This window comes from Peromyscus leucopus, chromosome 12, assembly GCF_004664715.2.
Source record: "Peromyscus leucopus breed LL Stock chromosome 12, UCI_PerLeu_2.1, whole genome shotgun sequence".
Classification (NCBI taxonomy): Eukaryota; Metazoa; Chordata; class Mammalia; order Rodentia; family Cricetidae; genus Peromyscus; species Peromyscus leucopus.
This window is the reverse complement of record NC_051073.1, coordinates 62,217,422-62,241,581: the sequence shown is the minus strand read 5'-3', so window position 1 is coordinate 62,241,581 and position 24,160 is coordinate 62,217,422. Positions and strand designations below refer to the sequence as shown.

Below are 24,160 nucleotides of genomic sequence, written 5' to 3'. Positions count from 1 at the left end.
GCTCTGCTTCAGGCCACGGCAGGCCAGGCCCAGGGGAGTCTGGAACACCTCCCTGGGGAATCCATCTGCAAGTGAATTTCTGGGGCCCTACCGGGAGTTGACGAGATCGAGATCGCTGGCCCAGTGTGAGAGGTTGTATCGAGGTTACAACAGTCGTCAGAGCCCTGCTTTTAAAACTAGACCCCTCGAGACAAATCCCAGCTTAGCTTCAACTTGCTGTGCAGACCCCACCAACCTCTTTGTCCAGCTCTCCTCGCATCTGAGGACAGGTGACAAAGCCTGCCTTGCTGGACTGTCAAAGAATGAAATAAGAAACCGCCTGTATGAGGCCTAGTGTGGTACCTGGCATACAGCAAGTGCTCCGCAGAGAATTATTGTCACCACCATGGCTTAGCCTAGAAGAAGCCCCTAGAAGTCACTGGGATATGAGCCAAGACAGTGCTTCTCAGGCCGCAGGATCCAGGGATCTTAGGAAAATGGAGATTCGTGTGCTGCAGGTCGGGGTGAGGGAGGAGCAGAGCCTCTTTAAACAGTACTCAGGCCCGGCTGCTTCCAGGACTAGGCTCTGCATCACGAGGCAGGCACCTGGACACTGTAATCCAGGCCAGCTGGATGAGACCCGCAGTCTTCTGTGTTCCTTTATGCCATCTGTCGTTAGGACACTCCCTACCCTATTAACAAATACTCCAGGTGCCACACCCCAACGATGACATCCACTTGAGGTGAGAGATCGATGCAGAAGGAGGAGGGAACTTGTGACTGACCTTGAGGCGTCCTCTACTTATAGGAGATGCTCTGGACAGCGCCTCGCTCTGCACGAGGAAGTCTTGCAAAGGAAAATCGGTACAGGCAGGGGTGGTGCTTCCTCTGCACATCTGAAGGCTGTGGGTACCTAGAGCAGTGAGCCCTGCCAGCTCCTGTGACAATGTGGGAGCAGCATGAAGCTTCAGAGCCAATATGCCGTCACTGTCACTGGGCTGCCTATGACGCATACTTCCAAGGCTAGCTCTGGCTCATGGGGACCCCTGTTAAATGCCAAGTCCTGGCTACCATGAGAGTCTTGGAAGTGGGAACATGAGGGCCAAGTGCAACTGGGGCAGGGGACCCCTGGGCTGTACCATAGTGTTAAATGTGAGTTGGGAACGCCTGGCCCGGAGACACCCAGATCTCTGCTTCTTCATGGCTTTATGGCCAATGCTCTCACCTCCACTGCTGATACACCATGGTTTCCAGGCACCAGCAAAGGGTCCTCAGACTTCCACCTAAACTCATGAACATACAGGACTCTGCCCACATCTGCCTCTGAGAGATGGATCACAGTGAGCCTCGCACTGGTCTTTGCCCTGGTGGGCTCCAGTTGGCCCTGTTGGGGAATTGGCCATGTCTGGGAGGCTATAGTTTTATAGCTGATTTCACATCGGCCTTGGCCAAGAAGTGCCCTTCGTTCACCGTGTCTATATGTGTAAAGCAGGCAGGAGCCGGGTCTAAATCAAGGCTGCAGGCTGTGATCCCTGAGAGGGCATGTGTAAAGAAATGGGCTCTTTTTTATTATCATAAAATATCTCTAAGGTGTGAATTGATGTTTAAACCATTTTTAGGTGTACCGTTCAGTGGGGTTAATCACAGTCTCCCTGTATATATCAGTAACACCATCTGCTCCTCAAAGGTTCCCCTCCCCCTAAGGTTTCCCTACCCCAAATAGACACTGAGTTCCTGAGCCCCGGGGAACTTCCCTTCTGCTGTGTGTCTCTGAATTTGTCTAGTTTGGCTGGATATTTCATGTGGATGGACACATATGACATTTGTCCTTTCTCTTGGCATGGTGCTTTTAAAGTTCACCTATGTTGTATCATGTCCAGTGTTTCATTCCTATTGTGTATGGTGTGTGTGTGGTGTGTGTGTGTGTGTGTGTGTGTGTGTGTGTCTGTGTGTGTCTGTGTCTGTCCATGAGTCTGAGCACACAGAGGCCAATCTAGGGTGGTGTTCCTCGGGTGCTGTCCACCTTGCTTTAGAGACAGGGTCTCTCACTGGCCTCGAACTCACCAAGTAGGTAAGACTGACTAGCCAGTGAGCCCCAGGCATTATTTGCTGGCCTCTGTATCCCCAGTGTTAGGTTTATAAGCACACGATACCACACCCAGCTTTTAGGAATATTCGATTAGTGGGGTCAGAGAGGCGACTCAGTGGTTGAAAGCATTGGCTGTAACTCCAGTTCCAGGAGACCTGACGCCCTCTTCCGGCCTCTGCTGGCACCAGGCACACACACGGTGCACAGACATATAGGCAGGCCATACACAGACAATAAAACATTTGCTTAATTAACTAATTAGTTAATGTGTGTGCTCACATGTGTAGCATGTGCAGAGGCTAGAAGCGGACATCAAGTGTCCTCTCCTCTCACGCTCTGTCTTTTCCTTTGAGTCAGAGTCTCTCCCTAAACCTGCAACTTATCTTCTCTCAGCTAGGCTGTAGGCATCAGAAGGGTACCCAACTTGTTATGTGGATGCTGGGATCCAAATCCCTGTCCTCGTGACCGTGGGGCAAGTTTTCCTGACCTCTGAGTTATTTCTTTGGCCCTCTGGCTTTTTAAATGTGGGTTCTGGGATGCTGAGCTCAGGTCCTCATTGAAAGGATAAATGAAAAGAAAGGCGATAATGGGTACCTTTTGGCAGGCCCTGCCAAGGAACTAAGCAAACACACCACACGCAACAGAGTTAGTGCAAGAGGTTTCCTGGGGGAGGGGGGAGGCCTGGAAGAGGGGGAGCGAGAGGCCGTGTCAGAGTGGGGACTTGAGAGAGGCAGACAGACAAGAGGAAGAAGAGAAGCAGGAGAGAAGAGAAGAGACAAAGAGGAGTAAGAGGCAAAGAGGGCGAGCCGTGCCTGGCGGGCACTTTTAAAGGGTGTGCATGTCCCCTAGCTCACGGTGGAACGGCACCTGGCGACAGGCGGTGAGGGAACTGCTTTGGCGGCAGAGGCAGGCTGCTGCTGCTGCGGCGGCGGCGGCTGCAGAGACTAACACTCGCGTTTGCAAGGCAAGTGCTTCACCAGCTGTGCTTCCTTTCTAGCCCAGGCTTCATTCCTTTTGATGGCTGAATAATATTCCATTGCCTAAGCATACCACATTTTGCCTTTGCCGGCAGCTGTTGATGGATGCTTGGCTTGCTCTCAATGTTATTATTAAGCATATTTTACATTTTGTTCCGGGCTGGAACTACAGCTATCCTAGAAAATAGCTACCTGGTGCATAGTGTAATGGAAAAACAGGCAGTAGCCACACAATGACGACATACGTGTGTGCTGGCCTCTCAGGTCCCGCCCGAGACCATATCTACGTAAAAATATACTCAGACTTATATTATTAAACTGTATGCCTGGCGCTTCTTCTAATGTTTTATATTTATTAACCATTTTTATAAATTATTTGCACATGGCGTGGTTCCGAATCTACATGCTATCCTGGCGGTGGCTCAGTGTCTCTCCTTCTGCAATTCCTTCTCTTGTGTACATTCTGCCTGGTCACTGGCCATCAGTGTTTTATTTATATAGAGTGATATCCACAGCATACGTGATTGCTGCCATGGGGCCCGTGAGGACACACAGAGCTTGTTGAGTAGAGGTGTGGAAGGAATCCCTAGGTCCTGGGCTTGCCCGACCTGCTGCCAACCTTGTGGAATAGGAGTCTCTCTTCTTGGGTCTCAACACCTCCATCTTGTAAAATGGATTTCAGGTTAAAGCCTCCTGGAATATTCTCAGGCAGAGGCTAGAAATCTTCATCTAGGACAGTGGTTCTCAACCTTCCTAATGCTGAGACCCCCTTAATCCAGTTCCGCGTGTTGTGGTGACCCACCCACCCCCCCCAGCCATAAAATTATTTTTGTTGCGACTTCATAACTGTGATTTTGCTACTGTTAGGAATCGTAACGCCAATATTTTTGGAGCTTGAGGTTTGCCAGGGGGTTGCGACCCACAGGTGGAGAACCACTTATCTAAGGGCCTTCTTTGTTGTTACCCTTGTTTGTTTTCCGTGTGGCTGGGAGTGGAGCCCAGGGTCTTGTGCGTGCTAAGCACATACTCTGCCATTGATGTGCAGCCCCAGCTCCAGGCCCCGGCACTCTAAGAAGGCTTCTGCTTTGTTTCCCGGGTGGAACCGGGTTGGAGACTTGCGGACAGGAGCTGCATGTTTCAGTATTGCAGCCTGGTGCTGGGCAGGACTGTAGCTCCGAGTGGCCATGGTCCTATGCTCTACAAGGCCACCTGGCCTCCTCAGCGGTCTGCCTAGGGAGCGTAGCCACAGAGGAATGGGCTAGGAGATGGACTTGTGAGTCAGAATTCCCCATCCACGTGGAGCTGTGAATGGGTAGCTAACTGGAGGTGGAGGGGGGGGGCGGGGCGCAGAATTGGCTTAGAATTCTGTTGGGGATGTCAGGTCAGAAGTTGAAGCCTGGGAAGTGGATGCCAGAGGCAGGGACAGCCAGAAGGAGTGAGTGGTGCCTGGGAGGAACCCACAGCTAGGGTGGAGACTTCCTGTCAAACAGACCCTTGTCCTGGCAGGAGAGGGAATTCCTTTCCCCCAGGAGATAAGAGGCCAGATTTTCCTTTCTCAGGGGCTCCTTCGGGCCACTAGTTACACAGGCCAGGGGGGGGGAGCGGGGGGGGCCCCCCCCGGGCCGCAGTGGGCAGAGCCTCTCCAGTCCCCTGTGCAGGGCCCCAGCTGACCCTGGAGCTAGGGCTCCCTTCCACAGCTCCCTGCATCCTCCGGGGAGTTGCAGGCCCTGCAGGAGCAGCACAGACTTAGAATCTGCGCCTGCTCCAGATCCAGACAGGGATCCCTGTCTCTGCGTCTCCCATTTCACCTGACAAAATGCGCCAGGTGGCTGGTGACTTAACCGCCCAGCTCGGGAAAGCATGGACACAGGGTCTGGCCCAACCTTTTCTGTCCCATTGCTGGCTCACCTCAAGATACTGCTTTTCTCTTGGGCCCACGTCAGACTTGGTCCCCCTTCCTGGCACTTGACATTCCCATTTTTGGCCAGCCTCTCTGGGTGAAATCTCTTCTCATTTCAACATATTAACTCTAAGACCACTGTAAGGGAAAAACTCAGTACAGTAAAAATAATTAAAAAATTATTTATGATTATTATTGTTGTTGTTGTTTTGGTTTTTTCAAGACAAGGTTTCTCTGTGTAGCCCTGGTTGTCCTGCAACTCATTCTATAGACCAGGCTGGACTTGAACTCAGAGATCCACCTGCCTGGATTCCCTCGTCCTGGGATTAAAGGCGTGTGCCACTCCCTCCACCCCCACCCCATTCCTGGCTAAAATTTTTATTTTATGTTGTAGCTGAAGGGGCTCAGAGGTTAAGAGTACTTGCTAAGTACCAGACTTGTTCCCAGCACTGATGAGTTCCCTGTCACTTCAGCTCCATGGGATCCCTCTGGCCTCCACAGGCAACTGAACACATGTAGTATGTGCATCCAGATAGACATGTACATGCATACATATGAATACAAAATAAAAAGTGTGTGTGTGTGTGTGTGTGTGTGTGTGTGTGTGTGTGTGTAGGTGTTTTGCTTGCATGTATAGCTATGTACAAATGTGTGCCTGGTATCTGCAGAGTCCAGAAGAGGGTGTGGCATCCCCTAGAACTGGAGGTAACTGATGGTTGTGAGCTGCCACCTAGGTGTTGAGAATTGAACCCAGGTCCTCTGGAAGAGCAGCCAGCATTACTTTTAACCGCTAAGCCATCTCTCCAGCCCCAAGTACTTTTTAAAGCACAGGCCGTGGTCCCAGATGGGAGTAGCTTGCCAGCCGCTAGCAACCATCCTGCAATAGGAAACGGCCACCTTCCCTTCCACAAGAGAGAGTGCCTGGTTTAGAGAGGACCAGGCCGCTCTTCTAGAGTGTAGAGGTGGGTGGTAAGGGTCCAGTCACTGGACACTTAGTCACACTCCCCTACCAAAGCATGGGCCACCCTGACTGCCCCTCCCCTCTCGCGCCCTTCATCCCCTTGGTTGCTAGTATAAGGGGTGGGGTGGGGTTTTTATTTTGCTGCTTCCTGGCAGCCCGCCCGGCTCAGGGTGGAGGCCTTCCCTAGGGCCAGAGGAGGCTCCAGGGCTCTGGGCTGTCCTCCCTGGGCAGTCTGGGAGGACCTCACAGGTCCAGCCCCGTTTCCATTTCCCTTCTGGCCCCTGCTGTGTGTTTTCTCTCTGGGTGGGGGCTCAGGCCCGGAGACCTGGTTCACCCCTCTCCCCACCCTCTCCTTGAAAGACCGAAGTTACCAGGGCCGAGGCCAGAGAGTGACTCGAGGGCTGCTCCCAGCTCATGGCCCAGAATTCCTTGGGGGTCCCCTTCTAAGCCTCCCCTCCTTCTCTGCAGGCCATGAGCTGTACACCCAAGCTGTGCTCCATTCTTTTTAGGGTTTTTTCAGACAACCTCTTGCTCTGAGGCCCAGGCCAGCCTCAAAGTCTTTACCCATCTGCCTCAGTTTGAGATTACAGGCAGGCACCACCATGTTCAGATTCAGTTCCAGGTCCTTGGACGCCTTTGGTTGTGCCGAATGGGAGAACCCCTCATATCAGGACTCGGCGGTTGTCTTTTACTCTTGCGTCTTCTAAACTCTCTGCTTCCATGGTGAGCTCCAGTGTCCTTGGTTGTTAAGGTGGCTCCGTCTCTGCAAGTTCCCACGTGTACCAGTCCTGTGGTGTCTGAGAAACGCTGTTTCCCTGAAGTTACCCGCCACCCCTGCCTCTCCCAGTCTTCTCACATCCTTCCTCCCAGACCTCTGAGCCTTCGGGGCGGGAGGTGTTTGATAAAGGTAGCGCATTTAGGACTGAGTGTTCCAGAGCCTCCCACTCTCTGAACATTGTCCAGAGGCGGGTTTCTTCATTAGTTCCCATCTACTGCAAGAAGAGCAATGCACTGGGTGTCTATGGATAATAATAATAATAATAATTTTACTTAATATAGAATAGATTACACACAATATATAACTATAACATATAAGATTTTATATATGGCCGGGCGGTGGTGGCGCACGCCTTTAATCCCAGCACTCGGGAGGCAGAGCCAGGCAGATCTCTGTGAGTTCGAGGCCAGCCTGGGCTACCAAGTGAGCTCCAGGAAAGGCGCAAAGCTACACAGAGAAACCCTGTCTCGAAAAACCAAAAAAAAAAAAAAAAAAAAAAAAAGATTTATATATGATATATTAAATATATATGATAGATTGTGGGAGGCCAGCTCCCACTTTTCCCAGGGTTCCTAAGAGGAAGAAAGAGGGATAAGAAAACATTAGATAGAAGGATAGTGAAGAGGAGAAAGACAGAAACACAGGATAGCTTCGGGAGGACCTGGATCAAAACCCAGCGGTCCTTTTCCGTTTATTCAAAAGGGCTTTTTATAACAATGCCAAGGGTCGGGGCAAAAGACCTCCCCCTTGATAAATCAAAGCACACCACACAGCCAAATGTAGACCCTTCCAAACACCTGGTAACCATGCCTGTGGTCAAATCACCCCCTTAGGCAGCCCTGCTGGGTAAAGCAAGGTCAGATTCTCGGACCCTGAGTAAGTTCTCACTAGAAAACCTCTGTGGCTCTCTACAATATATCTAGCAATATGTCCTTTTATTGCTGTTTCTTTAGCAGAATAATAGCAGTAGGTTTTCCCCTAAGGGCCGTGACCTACGTCCTCAGCAGGTTCTTGGTCATTTTAGCAGTATCAGATATGGTTACGTGCAAGACCTGCAGAGGCTCAACCCAGACAAAATTCTGCACTGAGAAGGGGAAAGTGAGCTCTAGGTCGAACCCCTAACTAAGAAGCTATATTGTAATTGGTGTATTCTGGGATTGGACAAATCCAGTGGTTGGGATTTTTTTTTAAATACAAAATTTTAAAAATGGCTCAGTCAACCAGACCACAGTCCCCTTCTCTCCTCTGCTCTCTTCCGTCTCTCATTATCTGCACTCGTGAAAGCCACCAACGTCACTGGTGATTCAATACAGTGGAAAGTAAAAAGCACCCAAGGCCAGTGAGTGGCAGAGATTGGTCTAGCCGCTCTGTTAATGCTGGTGGTCATCCGCCGGTGGTCATCCGCCGGTGGTCATCCGCCGGTGGTCATCCGCCGGTGGTCATCCGCCGGTGGCAGGGCGGGGGCTGCGGGGCGGGGGCTGCGGGACGGGGGCTGCTAGGCAGGGGCTTCGGGGCGGGGCTGCGGGGCGGGGGCTGCTGCTGGGCAGGGGCTTCGGGGCGGGGCTGCGGGGAGGGGGCTGCCGGGTGGGGACCGCTCATGGGCAAGCCAGCTTGGGTTTTGCAGCTGGCACAGGAATTCAAGCATGTATTTGGATGCCGTGTGCTGAGTCCTGAGAAGGAGGCAGTTTTCAGAGGGAGGGATCTCTGAAGAAAGCCTCTCCTGCACCCCTCTGAGAGTGTGGCCCGCAGGCTGGGGCTTGGCATGGCCCGCGAACCTATTAGGAATGCAGAAGCCTTGGAGAGGAAGGGCTCATCCAGTCCCACAGTGCATCTGTGGCAGGACCAGGGTCGGCGGACTCATCTTCTTGCCACAGTTCTTGCCTTCTCCTCGGAGGGCTTTGGCAGTCTTACACCTGGAAAAGACCCTCACACCCCCCTACACCCAGGCAAGAGGACCCTAGCTGGGACCTCTCCCAAGGCCGTGCCTCTGTGTGATCAGCATCCTTCCTGCTGGCCCGTAGCCCCGCCCCGTTATCATCTGGTGCTCTGGGAGCTCATGCCAAAGCCCATGCCTCTTGTCCACTGTTGTCTTTGTGGGCTCGGGCGGTGGCTCAGCATCTGGCTCCTGGTAGCCTGTGCAGTGGGATGGGGCTTTGAACACTTCCCTTTCCTCACCTTTCTCTGTCAGGCTATTTCAGATCTGCCTGGATCTCGGTCCCCAGAGTGTGGCCAGTAGTGAGGATACCGGGTCCTCGTGGATTTCAATCCAACTCCACAGCTGGAGGGGTGTGTGTGGGGTGGGGGGGGGAGGGTCAGGAGGGCAGCATGCTGCAGGAGACTTGAGCAGTATTTCCTGCCATGACTGTACTGTACTTCCTTCTTCTTTGAGGATCCCAGCATGCTGGGCCTTGGTGGCCTTCCCTTGCCCTGCCCGGGTCCCTCCTGCCCCTCCCTCCGGGGCTGTTTTGGTGCCTGTGCTTTCCCAGAACCGCGGGCCTCTCCTTTCCTCTTCCTCGCATAGTTACTCTTCCTGTGATCTCTCAGGCCCCACCCTCCCCTCCATCTGGGGGGTGCCCGCCTCCCTCCCTTCCTCTCTCCAAGCCCTTCCTCCACTCTCTCTATTCCTGGTTGGACCAGCCCCCCCTCCCCCCCCATTGTCCGTTCCCAGGAAAGGGATGTCTGGCTGGTCACTGGTCACTGATTGCAGGGTGGGGGACCTGAGCCCAAAAGAAAGCCAGCGCCGTGGGGAAACTCTGCCCGCAGCCCCGCAGTCCACAGCACCAACGCCAGCAGCAGTTTTAGAGACCTTATTTTCTAAGTTGGGCCGCAGTCACAAGCGGACACCCGCCCCAGAGTCTCAGCTGCCTCTGCTAATTTCACCATGCCCTGAGCTGTGTGTGTAGGGGGCTGGGTGAGTACCCACACCATAGTGGCCCCAGGGTGTTTCCGGGCAGCCACTGCACCACCAGGCTGGCTGAGTCTGTGAGCCTGGACAACTAACACTGAGCTGCTCTTTGTCACTACGTGCGACCAGAACTGAAGATAACGGCGGAAGGATGAGGAGGGCTTCCATGAGCACCCCCTGGGAGCTAACACTAGGCTCCCCAGGACTACATACAGTCTATTGGCAGCATCATGGGAACCTGAGGGACCCCATTCTGGGGAGAAGTGAGGCCTTCCTACACACAGGCCTTCAAGGGCATCCCTCTGCCTCTTCCCGCCTGGACTTGTGACAGTTTGTTCTCTTCTTCCCCTCCGCTGTTCTGTTTCTGGTCTTCCTAAAAAGTACACAGCCCAGCCCGGAGAGGCCCGGGGTATTTTTACTCAGTGGATACAGAAGCAGATGTTCAGGTCAAGCCCAGACACATTCACACGCAGCAGCTGCAGAGTCTGAGCATCCCAGGCCCTTCAGGCTTGGAGATGGCAGCTGACTGGACCCAGCTTTTGCAGCAATCAAATGACATTGGGTTGCAGGAAGCAAGCTTAGGTTGGAGCTGTTGGTCAAGGCCAGGGCACTTGCCTAGCACCCTAGTCCTGCAAAACAGAGTCCCGAAGCCCTCTAGGAGAAAATAGAGCGAGACAACACACTGATTGGGAAACCTGATCAGACAGAGCTGGCGTCCCAACAGCGCTGTGCATGCTCCCAGCTGTACCTCCACTGGTTCTTGTCCCCTATGGGGTCCCTCTGACCTGCATGCTCCACAGAGTCTGCCTGTCTTTCCCAGATGAGGGAGACACTGGCTTCTGGAACTGAAGAGGCACGTGCGCCACCTGTGTCTGTGAGGGAGGCAGTGTGGCGCTCCATAGAAGCTGGCCCGGGACCAGAAGCCCTGAGAGGAAAGGAGGGGAATCAGGATGGACAAGAGTCACAAGGGCCTGGGAGACGGGGGTGTGTAGGACACAAGGCCAGCCTCAGACACTCCTTTTCATCTGAGAGAAAATGGCCTCTGTGGGGGCCAAGTCACCAGGCCCAATGCCTTGCTCCCGTGAGCTTGGTCAGAACAATCACAGCTCATCTCCGTAGGTCCCGAATTCTAGTCTCAAGGACATGGCTGCCGATTTCACTTCAAAGCCTTATTGAACCCCTCCTTTGTAAATGCTATTTGCTCTATGCTGCTTATGATTTTTCTCATAAACCACTCAAATAATTCTGGGAAGCAGGACAAGTATACATGGAGAAAAAAAAAGAGAAAGAAGGGGGCACGTCCGGAATGTCCATGTAGACAGTTGGCCTTCACTTGGGGATCATTATGTTCCTGGAAGATCCAGGTTTTTGATAAGTAGATTACCTTCATTTTTTAAACTGTGGAAATTTTATGGGAACTTTTTGAAGGAAAAGAATTGCTGGATATAATGATGAGTGCTAGTAATCTGAGCACTGGGGAGGCTGAGAGATAGATGGCCTATCATGAATTCCAGGCCAGCCGAAGATACATGATGAGATCTTTAGGGGAGGGAAAAGACAGACCAAGGAAGAAAAGGAGAGAAGGAGGGGGAAAGAAAGAGAGATCTTAAGGAGGAAGAGAGTGGGGAAGGAGGGAAGGAGGAGGACAGAGAGAATGAGAACCTCCATAATTATATAGACAACCACAGTTAGCATTTTGGTGTGTTTCCATGTATATATTGGGTTTTCATAACAGGGTTTCTCTGTGTGACCCTGGGTGTCCTGGAACTCACTTCTGTAAACCAGGCTGGCCTCAAATTCACAGAGATCCACCTGCCTCTGCCTCCTGAGTGCTGGGATTAAAGGTGTGTATCACCAGGCCTAGCATAGATACTTCTTAGATGTGTAAACTTATTTTTAGTATTTACAACATGGGAAGTTTTAATTTTTTTAAATTAGCATGCTAGTTATTAGATATCATAGCTGTAGGCAGACTTTTCTGTCCTACCAGCCAGTTCCCAGATAACCAAACTGAGATTTCTTACTAATTATAAATGATTGGCCAGTAGCTCAGGCTTGTTACTAGCTAATGCTTACATTTTTAAATTAACCCATATTTCTTATTTATGCTCTGCCACATGGCTTGGTACCTTTTCTCAGTACAGCAAATTCATCTTTCCACTTCTCCTTGAGATCCTTTGACTCCACCCTTCTTCTTTCTAGCATTCTATCTGCCCTGAAAATCCTGCCTAGCTACTGGCCAGTCAGTTCTTTACTAACAATGAGAACAATACATATTTACAGTGTGCAAAAAGATTATTCCATGATTATTCTAAGATTATGACATGTGCATGTCAGTGTTCTATGATAAGGTCTGTGGTGTCTGGCTCTGATATTGGTCCTCATGCATGTTAGGAGCTATACTATCAGTGCTCCCCCACTTTAAATTTTTTATTTTGAGACAAAGTCTCATTCTATAACTCTGACTGGCCTTGAATTTTCAATCCTGTGTCTCAGCCTCCTGAGTGGCTGGGGTTAGGTGTTTTAGCCCCAGGCTCCAGCTTCAAATGTCTTCACTAACATCTAAAATATCTTAGTTCTCCATAGTTAGAGACTCAGATCTTTCCCCAAATTTACGTCACTGCAAGAAAACATTGACAGTTATCTTTGTTCACAAAGTTCTTTTCAAAGGTAAGATTATTTCCCTGAGGAAGGCTGAGAACTAGACTCAGCCAGGGCAGAGGGTCGGGGTAGCAGGATTTTGAGTGTACCAGTGTGGGTGTGTACCAAGTGCATGTGCTTGTGGATGTGTTGGTGTGAGTGTGTTGGTACGAATGTGCCCACACATGCGCATGTGCACATGTAAGTGCATGTGTATTTGTGAATGGGCCAGTGTGAATGTGCACTTGTGAAACATCCTTGTGTATAGGTATGAGTGTGTGCCTGTGTGTCACTGTATGTGTGTATGCAGATGTAATGTATGCTTGTGAGCATGGCAGTGTCTGTGCTGGAGGAATTGTGTGTTAGTATATGCTTCTGAGTGTGTAATTGTGAGTGTGTGCTTACGAATATGTCATTGTCCCCAAGAGAGGACTAAAACACCTTTGAGCCTGCAGGCTGACCAGGCAAAGCCCTCAGGCTACGGGACCAAACCCTTCCTGCCTTAAGACCTCCTTTGAGGCTGTGGAGGTGAACGGTATGGAATGAGGTGTTTATGTGCTGTGGGCTGGCCTGCTCAGGGTGCACAGACAGCCTTGGCCCAGATGTGCGTCATCCCATCCTGGCTGAGCTGAGCTCCGAGGCAGGCTGCCTGGTTTTCTCCTCAGGAAGACTAGTCAATGGGGTCAGCCAGCGGGTAAGCTAAAGTTAACTTAGCTTGTTATTGCTTTTTGTTGATGAGGGGGAGGACCAGCTGCAGGGAGGCCGAGGACGCCAGCACAAAGTCTATATTCAGCCAAGAGAAAGCAATTGACGATGATTTGAAAGTCCGGACTGGACTCCCCAAGGCTCTCTGTGCTTCTCTGAGCTTCCACTTCATTATTTTCCTGAAGAATATTTTTCCTATGAAGTTATGACTCCTGCCTGGAAGCTGGGGAAGCGCATGGCCTCCTGGGAGCCATCAGAGGCTCCCTTTATTGGAGGAAGCTCTGACGTAGGTGGAGGCGGGGCAAGATTCCTGGTGGGCTCTGTCCCCAAGCTCTGGGGCGCTGTGGTGCATGATGGGGGGGGGGGCGCAGCGTTTCATAGACAAAAGCTAGCTGGTTCTGGAGGACAAGACTGAAAGGCAAAGCCGAATATCCTGGGTGTCCCTGAGCCAAGAACATTTTACTTGGGTCTCAGAATTCCACGGCCTGCTGGTGCATCGGGGCATGCTGCTGTTCAAAAGGACCTCTTTTGACAAGGAAGCAAAACGGATTGAAGGCACTTGAGAAGCTGAGTTCATGTCATTGTGCAGACGCATGTAAAATACTTTGAAGACTTCAGACGTCAGATGTTCTCGTTAGGAAGTAGCTTGTGAGGGAGTGTAGCAGGAAGTCTGGATGTGCCCATGAGCTAGGAGATCTAAGAGAAGATGACGTCGACGACGACGACGACGACGACGACGAGGTCTATTTACAACCTTCCTATTGTGTGCCAGGTACAGCAGAGGCGTGCCAGAGTGGATTTCTCATCGCAGGAACTGTGAGTGAGGGGCTGGAGAGATGGATAAGTTCTGCTGCCACAGAGGACTCGAGTTCAGTTCCTGGCACTCACCTCACGTGGCTCACAACTGCCTATAACTCAAGCTCCGGGGCATCCTGTGCCTTCTATTGGCCTCCCTGGGCACACACAGATGCAGCCACATAAATAAAATAAGTATTTTTAAAACAAGGACTGTGGTTGAGGCTTGGAACAAAGCTTCGCTGATAGCCCGAGGACTGCAGAATATCAGAGCCAGCTTGAGCAACTTAGAGAGACCTGCCTCAAAATTAAAAAAAAAAAAAAAAACAGGGCTAGAGATGTGTGATAGTTTGATTAGCATGCATGAGGTCCTGGGCTCAATACCTCAAAAAAAAAGAGAGCATAATATTGATGCTCAGAGAGGGAGTTAGCAGGGCAGGGAACATGACCCCCAGTGGAGGCACAGGGGAGGTAAAGGGTGGAGGGGACATGGCAGACTGTTTGCAGGATGTGGGGAGCTTTGATGTTCAACCTAAGGAGTCTGGACTTTATTCTTCAGCTCCCAGGGACTCAATGGGAGGTTTCCAAGCAGGGATTTGGTTTTATGGCAAGCAATCACATAAATACACCCTCACTGAAAGATGCTGTCACCGTTCCAAAATCTATAAAGCAAAGATGGAAGTCTTCCCCTCCACCCTGAGCTCCCCTGTTCTCTATGTCATTCATTCCTGTGTAGCTATAGGTACAGATACACAAGTCGGGCTTCCAAGTCTGTCTGTCTGTCTCTCTCACACACCCTGCCTTTAAGTGTTCAGTATCATATACCAGCACGTGGTGGCCTATGCCTATAATTCCAGCAACTCGGGAGGCTGAGGCAGGAGAATCACAGTAAATTTGAGGCTAGCCCAGGCCACACAGCAAGTTCCAGGCCAGCCTGGGCTACAGAGTGTGTCACTGTCTCAAAGAGAAGGAAGCGACTATTTACCATGCTATAAACCATGCTACCTCCTTGGGCACCCTGCAGTGTCTGTCCTCTCTGCTCTGTTGGCATTCCTTCATGTCGTTTCAGAACACGGCTTCGTTGGATACTCCCCAGAACTGCTAGAGAACAACACTCTGCCGGACTACAGCCCCGGGGAGTCTTTCTTCACTGTGTTTGGGGTGTTCTTCCCAGCAGCCACAGGTAGGTGCTTCTGATTCTTTCTCACTCTTGCCTTAAGGGGTATGAACGCTCGACTCCTCCAAAGTTCAGCACCACAGTCGGCCTGCATGTGCTCTCCGAATGTGTAGCTGACTTGACGATGTGTTAGCTTGGACCAAAAATCCATTATTTTCACAGTGGGTTTGCCTGCGCATAATGTCTGAGGGCCTCAACCTGATTTCGACAGTCTTTATGCCTTTGTACAAATTACATATCCTGACCAAATTAGTAGAAGGGGCGTATTGCTCTTGAGGCAGAACAAGATGGATTCCTCAGCAGGACAAGCTGCCTCTGTCATTTCTACATTGAGTTTGGACTGTCCTCCCTGCCCCCCTCCCTGTCCCATTATGTCTTCTCCCAGGGATCAGAGAAATTAGGCCCCTGGGCAGAGAGTCTACCTCATTATCCTGCCTCCCCCCCAACCCCCCAGTTTTGCTCTGTATGACTTTGGAACAGACTATAGAAGTACTCTTGCCTCGTGTGTAGATAGATCCCTAGTCTGGAAGGCAAGAAGGTAACATGTGGCAGGTGGCCCGTGGGAAATGCTCAGGACAGGGCTGGCTCCAGAGCACAGACCAGACAAGCATCTCTGTTGCTGACCCGGAGCCAGCCATCTCCTGTCCCCTGCTCCCTACGCATGTCATGCCCATACTTGGTACCCTTTCCCCACATAGGCAAAGGGATGGGAAAGGGAGAAGTTCCCAGGATGTCTAACAGGAAAGAGACTCCACACGTGTTGACAGGGATGTGGAGAATCCAAACTCACCTGTCCTGATGGGAACATAAAATGGTGACACCACTTGAGAAAAGTTTGACCGTTTCTTAAAAATTCCATATGCCGTCCCACCTCTAATTATCTGGAAGCAAGTGCTTGTGTGAAAATTCAAAGCGACTTAATTTGGGCTGGAGAGAGATGGCTCAGTGGTCAAGAGCACCTACTGCTCTTACAAAGAGAGCTTGGTTCCCAGCTCCCACATGGCTCACAACTGCCTGTAACCCCAATTCCAGGGGGTCAGATGCCCTCTTCTGGCCTCCGCAGGCACTGCACTCAGTACACACACACACACACACACACACACACACACACACACACACACACTAAAAATAAAAACAAAATACTTAAAGTAGTCAAAGCAGCTTAATTTGTATAGTCTCCAAATGGAAATAGCCTGAATGCTTATCAATAGACGAGCAGATAAATTGTGGTACAGCAACACAGCAGGGGAAACAGTATAAAGGGAAGAAATTATTAATAGATGCAGCAAATATATATAAGCCTCCAAATAATTATGCTGAGCAAGTCAGATTTAAAAAAAGACTCAAAAAGTTAAAAAAAGTAAACTCACATAAACCCTATTTCTCTAACATTCTAGAAGATTCAAGCTTTAGTTTGCAGACAGCAGGAAGATGCCTGGGGATGGAGGTGAGGGGATTCTGGGTTATGCTGGTGGCTGCATGGGTGCATCTGGCTGTTTTGTTGAAAACATGCAGCTTACAGAGCCTGAGTTATGCTTGAATAAAGCTGCTGAAGTCATAGAAACACTTTAATCATCTTACCCAACCCTGCCCTCTTCTCTGGTAAAGGCCCGAGGTAAGGAAGGTGGCTCCTATCTGCATTTCCTACCTCCTTCTGCTCAGCTTTGCCACACTCTCCGAGTGTCTCCCCAAATGAAATGGATCCTTCCGAGGTCGCTGGGGACTTCCGTGTTACTAAGCAGTGAGCAGATCTGATTTCCTGCCTTATTTGACCTCCCAGCAGCCACTGCTTCCTCTTCCTTTCGAAGGCCCATCACACACCACCAGTCTCCGTGCCCCGCTGCCTGCTTGCTTCTCTCTGTGTGTGAGTGTGTGTGTGTGTGTGTGTGTGTGTGTGTGTGTGTGTGTGTATGGTGTGCATATGGAGGTCAGAGGACAACCCCAGGGATCATTCCCCAGGTTCCAGCCACCTTGGTTTTTGAGACAAGGTCTGTTGCCGGCTTAGAACTTGCCAAGTCGGCCAGGCTGGCTGGCCAGTGAGGTCCAGGGACCTGCTTGCCTCTGACTCTTTTCAGTGCTGGGATTACAAACCCATGGACCCTACCAGGCTTTATCACTTGGAGTCTAGAGATCCGGCTCAGGTCCTCTGTTTGCACGGGGCAAGCTCTTTACCAACGGAGCCGTCTCCCAGCCAGCCCTGCTTTCTTCTTAATCTTTCCCAATCCCCTTATTTAGTGATCACCCCAAAGCTGAGGACTCCCACATTCACCCCGCTAGCCCAGGTGTCTCCTCAGCACATCCCATAGTTTCTTCAGTGGCCTGTATAACATCGGGGATGTTTCAGACTCAATGAATTCAGAACCAAACCATTTTTGCCAACTGGCTTTTCTCTTTCCTTCCTGTTCTCAGGGATGGAGTCCGGCAACAGGGACTTACCCTGACTCCTCCCTCCGTCCTCCTAGAAGTCTCCAGGTCCTGACAAGTTTACCTTGCAAATAGCACTGGGATTCTCTTCACTTCCCCTCACCTCCACCGCCTGACCACTCTGTTCTGAGCTACACCTCTCGCTTACATTGTTGCCCACCCTTACCCCACCCCCAGCCTTGGAAATGAGCCTGGAGCTAGCTAGGGCTGGGTAGGTAGACTCCTGGCCTGCAGATCCAGATTGGCCGGAACAACGCATCTCTTTGATTTCTATAAAACGAAAAGAGAGTTGGTCTCTGACTCTTAAGATTCTACCCAGCGCGACGATTTAAGATTCACCCCTACCCGGATGACTCAAAGCGAACGTCAGTCATTCAGGGTGCCACTGCCTGGTGCTGTCAAGTGTCCGTCAGCTCCAGCTTTTGGGCTCTCCCCCAGCGCCGAGGCACTTTAGGCGGTCTTACTCTTGGGCCTCTGTGTACAGAGCCAGGCCCGCCCACGTCCTCTCCGCAGGGCCTTCACGGTTCTGCGGCCTTGAGCTTGTAATCCCAGATGCTTTGGGAGACCTGCTGAATTTGAGAACTCTGCATTTAGGGCCTAAGCATTTCCCAGGCCCTCCTTTTCGGGGGTTCTCTGGGTCCCTACCGGTACTGTCAGGGAGTGGGGTCCCAGGCCCTCATTGTTTCAGAACTTGTGGGCCTGTCTTTCGCTACTCCTAACCCTCAGGCCAATCTTCTGTGGGGATGGGATGGGGAGCACTCCTGCCCGGGCCCATCTGCCTTAGGGTGTGCCTAGCGCAGTCACACCAGCTCCCTCACAGAGAAGGGCCACCCCTTGGTGTAATGCTTTGCCAAAATTCTTCATCGATTTTGAACAAGGGACCTCTGTCATTTTATTTGCTTGGGCCCCACAAATCATGTAGATCCTGTTTGCCGCCCCCCCCCCCCCCCCCCCCCCCGCGCTCATCTGCCTGATTTTTTCTCCCCACTTCTTTGAATCTGTGAAACATCCTAAGGACCCAGGCTGTGGAGGAACAAGCCCGAACAATAGTCAGGCGAACTCTGCACCTCTCCCCCAAAGCCATCAATCAAATCTTCTCGGTCAGCTTCCACTTGAAGGGGCAGAAAAGGAATGGGGGAAAAGAGAAGAAATGGAAAAAAAAAGATTGATATTTAAAACTGCCTGCCAGCCCCTCCTGCCCTGACCCTCCTGAGCGCTAATGAGCACACAGTCAAGGGGTTCCAGCGGAGTTTCCTGGGCCTGGCAGGGAGTCCCCACCAGGGGAAGACCCCGAACCAGAGAGGCCAGGGTAGCCATTGTGCCTGGGCAGGAGCTGTGCTTCACTGTGGCCGCCCATGCTGCTGTCCTCGATGAGTGTGTCACTGGGTCCCCGGGAGGTTGTCCTTAGAGCGTGGTCCTGATGTCTCCTAGTTGGTGAGTAAAATAAGGGAGCTAGTGCCTGGTCTGAGTGGGGTGGGTGGCGGCTTCTCCAGATGAGAATTAGCAGTGGCCTGCAGCTTGGGAATGCCACTTGGCAGGCAGAGCTGAGCTGATTTAACTTTGAGATCAGTTGCCAGGGCAGCCACTCAACTTCCTATCTTTTCTTTCCTTTGTGTGTGTGTGTGTGTGTGTGTGTGTGTGTGTGTGTGTGTGTGTGTGTGTGTGTTGCTAGAGATGGAACCCATGGCCTGCTACATGCTAGACAAGTACTCCACCACTGAGCTACATCCCAGTCCCTTCGACTTACTGCCTTTTAAATCACTTTTCCCTCTTGAAAATCACACTGCAGGGTTGGAGAGCTGTCTCAGTGGTTAAGAGCACTGATGCTCTTCTAAAAGATCCAGGTTCAATTCCCAGCACCCACATGGCAGCCCACAACTGTCTGTAACTCTGGTTCCAGGGGACCTGACACCCATATATGCAGGCAAAACACCAATGCACATAAAATAAAAATAAATATAAAATTAAAAAAAAAAAAAAAAAAAAAAAAAAAAAAGCCGGGCAGTGGTGGTGCACGCCTTTAATCCCAGCACTCGGGAGGCAGAGCCAGGCGGATCTCTGTGAGTTCCAGGCCAGCCTGGCCTACCAAGTGAGTTCCAGGAAAGGCACAAAGCTATGCAGAGAAACCCTGTCTTGAAAAACCAAAAAAAAAAAAAAAAAAAAAAAGAAAGAAAGAAAGAAAATCACACTGCAAATTCTGCCCCAGGGAGGGTGTCTGGGTTTCTTTTGAGACCGCTGAGAATATTGGTTGAGATGTATTTCCTGAGGCTGAGGAGATGGCTCACTGGGCACAGTACTTGCCAAGCAAGTCCAGTAACCTGGGTTCTGATCACCGAAAGCCACATAAAAGCCAGACACGGGAGTTCCAGCGTGCCAACGGGAAGATGGGCAGTGGAGACACAAGAATCTCTAGAAGGTACCAGCCCGCTCACTTGTGTTATATCAAGGGCATTGTCTCAAACCCGGTGGGAAGGCAAGGGCTGACGCTGGAAGACTGTCCTGTCTGCCTGCCACATCGCGACATGGTACATGCTTGCCTCATGAACAAGTATCCCCTCCCCAACACATACAGACATTCACAAACGCAGATTTATTTTTTGCACTTTATGAAAGTATGGTTTTGTAAGAGTCCACATACTGAATAGCGTGTCTGCCACACACCATGCCTCTTGTTCCTCAGCCGCTCGACTGGGCTCAGAACCTCTGATCTGAGTTTGTTTTACCGACTGGGGAAGGATTGGGAAAGGACCCGATGAAGATCATACAGATAATTAGGAAGCAGAGTGGGGGCCCGGCTCCCCTCCCCTGGCTCTGTTTACTAGGGCCCCAAAGTAAACATGGAGGCAGGGTGACTGATTCGCATTGCTTGTTTTCCCTGGCAGATGTTCGGTTAAGCTATGAAAAGCATGGATGATTGGCAGTTTCCATGGTGATAGATTTGCCAGGGATTAGCCGTGAGTGAGTCATGGCTGGGGCTCCCTCCCGCACCATCCTGTCCCGGGCTGTGGGGAGGGGAGTTTTGAAGAATAAACATTTTTGCTGCGTCCATCCCCACCCCCAGAGCTGTATCACTTCAATAACCTAGATACTTTATCCAAGGTGGGGGATGACTTCAGAGGAGCCGCAGAGAGCAGAGAGAGCATTAGGTGGGGTGGCCCCACTGCATTCATGAAGCCTGACCTGCTGTTCTCACCAAGCTGGGCTCCACGGTGCCCTGGGGTCGGGCCTGCAGGGGTGAGAAGAGGAGCTGGCCTAGATTCTTCCTTTGCTTTGTTCTTCAAAGTAGTTTCCTTCTCCAGGCTGGACCACCAAATCCTCTGACCCCAAATAAACATCCCTCCCTACAGGGTTTTCCCAAACACACCCTCACAGAGGCAGCCACTCCAGGAACCCAGGACCACAGTTCATGGAGGAAAATACCAGTTGTGTGGAGTCACTTAAACCTTGTCCTCAAATCCCAAACTCTTACTGGAAAGGGAAAGAGGCCTTCAGGCCGCTGTCGGCACTCAGGGCTGTGGTTGACCACACCCGGCATAAAGAACTTGGTGGGAAACCAGCAGCAGCGTTTACCAGAATGTCCTTAGTCTTTGTCAAGGTCTATTTCTGTGATGCCCTTGACTCTTGAGCCTGACTTCCTGTTTACTCACATGTCCCCTGGGAAGCTGTCTGTCTGCAGGACTGAAGGAAGCCCGGGTTATGCCCCAGACCCTCCCCTCCCTGGCCCAGGCTGTTAGTGCTGACCCTACTAACCAGTCATCCCCCCAACTATTCCCCCACCCCCGTTGCGTGTTGTCTGTCATGAATGAGGACAAGCACCTGCCGGGCTGGAGGGGAGACTCCAGGTTTAGGGACCAGAGAGGGCCAAGAAAGGATGGGGCAGATGCCGCTTCATTCTGATGGACTGTGGGCAGGGAAAGAGCAAGCTCTGCAATGACTATACACCTGGTTAATAATTTTATGGACGTTATGATTTTATCAAAACTATTGTAAGTATCTATAATTGTCATCGTCATAGCCTAGTATGTGACATACAGTGCTGAGCTCTGGATGGACAGCCTTTCATTTAAGCCCCTCAGTTCTATGGGAAACAGGTGTGTGTTACCTTAGTCCTTTTCTTATTGCTATCACAAAATACCTGAGACTGGGTAATTTATAGAGTAGAAGTTTATTGTGATTCTGGAGGCTGGGAAGTTCATCACATCCGATCAGCCTCTGGTAAACGCCTTGTGACCGTGTGAGAACATGCTGGAGGGGGTCCCATGGCGAAACATAGCACAGCAGGCTAGCTCAGCTTTTCTCTACCCCCCCACCCTGCTGTAGTCCTCCTCCACCTTCCTAGGTTGGAATTACAGGCCTGTGCCACTGGGCTGGGCTAGGCGGCTGGGCTAGGTGCAGAGTGGAGCCCAGGGCTTCATCCATGCTAAGTAAGTGCTTTACCACTGGGCCACACTGCTGGTCTTTTCTTCTTTGGTTTTTTTTTTTTTTTTTTGGTTTTTTGAGACAGGGTTTCTCTGTGTAGCTTTGCGCCTTTTCCTGGAACTCACTTGGTAGCCCAGGCTGGCCTCGAACTCACAGAGATCCGCCTGGCTCTGCCTCCCGAGTGCTGGGATTAAAGGCGTGCGCCACCACCGCCCGGCTCTGGTCTTTTCTTCTTATAAAGCCTTCTAATGTCACCATGTGGTCCCCTTCTTATGACGTCTTACCCTAATTACTTCTCAAGTTCCATCTCCAAATGCCATTAACACAAGCTCCTCCCCCTGCCCCCCCCAGATAGCCCAGGTTAGCCCGGAACTTGCTGTGCAGCGGATCTTCCTGCCTCTGTCCTCCAAACGCTGAGATTACAGATGGGCACCGCCCTGCTCAGCTCACATGAACTTTTCACTTCAGTTTCCAACATGTGAACCTTTGGAGGAATTCTGTGGCACCTGCCATGAAGTCGATGACCCGTGGTTTCAAGGTCCCTCATTTGCCCACATTCCTGCTAAGGCCCCACCCTAATTTCATATTCATAGTCTTACATATCTACAGCTGTACGTTTAGGCTCCATGTAACCTAGATCTTTGCTTGAGGTCTACTGTCGTTCACCCAGATGGTAAACATGAACCCCATTATTCTCAAGCAGGAAGAGAGGACTCGGCAGGAGAGGACCCATGATGTCTAGGGCTATCCCTGTGCAGAAGCCAGCAGACCTTGCTTTGAGCCTTGGCATTTGCAAGGCCCTGTGCAATATTGTCTGTCCCAGCAGCATCCTTCCAGCTTGGAGGAGATGGAAGATTGACGAGTTCACTTTACCTGCAGAAAGAGTCGTGCTTGGGCCAGCAAGCATCAACCCATGCTTCCCTTCTGGGACACCATCTTCTGGGTCTGTCTCATTCTTGTCTGGTGACATCACCTTCCTCTTCCCACTGAGCTCTTTCCCCAAGGACCAATCGGCATTTGCTACTGATACAGAACCTGTCTGGAGCTAAAAGAGAGTGAGCATGAATCAGTCCCTCGTTTGGGGTTCTCATGGGTCCTCAGTGACCTGAAGGAAGGTGTGACAGCGACATGACAAGCCACAGGAATACAGAGCGGGCAGGGATAGGACAGTGTGCCGTCTCCCAGAGCTGAGGGAGTGACCAGCCATGTGGGGACTTGGGGGCAGAATGGAGTCCATGCAGAGGAAGGAGGCAACATGGTGACCAGTGAGGCACAGCAACCAGTCAGCTGGTGATGGGTGGGGATCTTGCCAAAGGGGTGGTTTTAGGAAGACCATGAAAGGGGTGGTTTTAGGGGTGGAGCTGGAGCTTGGGAAATACAGCCCTTGTGTGGCGGACCAGCCCCCACCATTATTTACCCCAGGGACTCTTGAGGAATGAGGGATACGAGACTTAGTTAGAAATAGAGGGGAGAGAAACAGAGAAAACACCAGGATGGACTCAGGTGGGCCTAGATCCTTATCCACCAGCCCAGAACTTTATTCCAAAGGTCTGTTTATAACAATGCCAAGGGGTGGAGCAAAAGACCTCCCCCTTGCTAGTTACCTACGTATAGACCTTTACAGGCACCTGATACTCAGGCCGTGGTCCAATCAACCTCTTAAGCAGTCCTGCTGGGTACAGCCATAGGAACCCAGTGGGCCCCAACACCCCTGACATCAGATTGATCTGGCAGCAAGCAGCAGGGCCTCAGCTCTCCAGCTGAGCCTCCACCACAGGCCTGGGCCCCAGGAGGCAATAACACCTGCATAGGGTTGAATTATGCATATGCGTAGATATATATGCCTGTGTGTTTGCACATAAACAGCCCACTGGTGCTTATAAAAGCCAAGCTGTCCCAACTCTCACTACTCCAGACACCACAGAGGCAACCCTGGGTGCGTTCACAGGTCACAAACCCTATCATTGCACCGGTACCTTTAGACACTAACTTCATGCTAGGAAATATGAATTTATGTTACCTAGGCCACCCCTGTCCACCTCCCCAATTTTGATAAAGTTTTAAAATTATTTGTTGATTACTTTGATAACTTTAAATGCTTACATCCCTGTTATTTTTATCAAGTTTAGTTTACATCCCTTTATTCCTTCCTTTGGTTAGGGAGCTGAGATTCTCTGGGTTGTTTTTTGGTTTCTTATTTTGTCATTTTATATATATTATGTGTAAAATATTTATGAGGAATACTTTAATTACTATCCTTATTTTAAGGGAATCTGTATGATCCTTTTGTATTTGAGGTTCTGGGCAATGTCAGGAAATCTATAGTAAGTTGATTATACTTGGCGAGTGGACCAAACCTCATGAATAATTAAACTTTCAGTGAATAAACACAGTATCCGCCCCCCATCCTG

The 24,160-nt window shown here is 50.9% G+C and overlaps 1 protein-coding gene across 1 annotated transcript in view; it reads left to right on the top strand.

Annotated features, from left to right (window-relative positions):
- Slc12a8 (solute carrier family 12 member 8) overlaps positions 1-24,160 on the top strand; it is a 163,053-nt gene that overhangs the window by 60,582 nt on the left and 78,311 nt on the right. Inside the window, 1 exon segment of the mRNA XM_028886362.2 lies at positions 14,799-14,912. Within this exon segment, the coding sequence (XP_028742195.1) occupies positions 14,799-14,912 (114 nt within the window).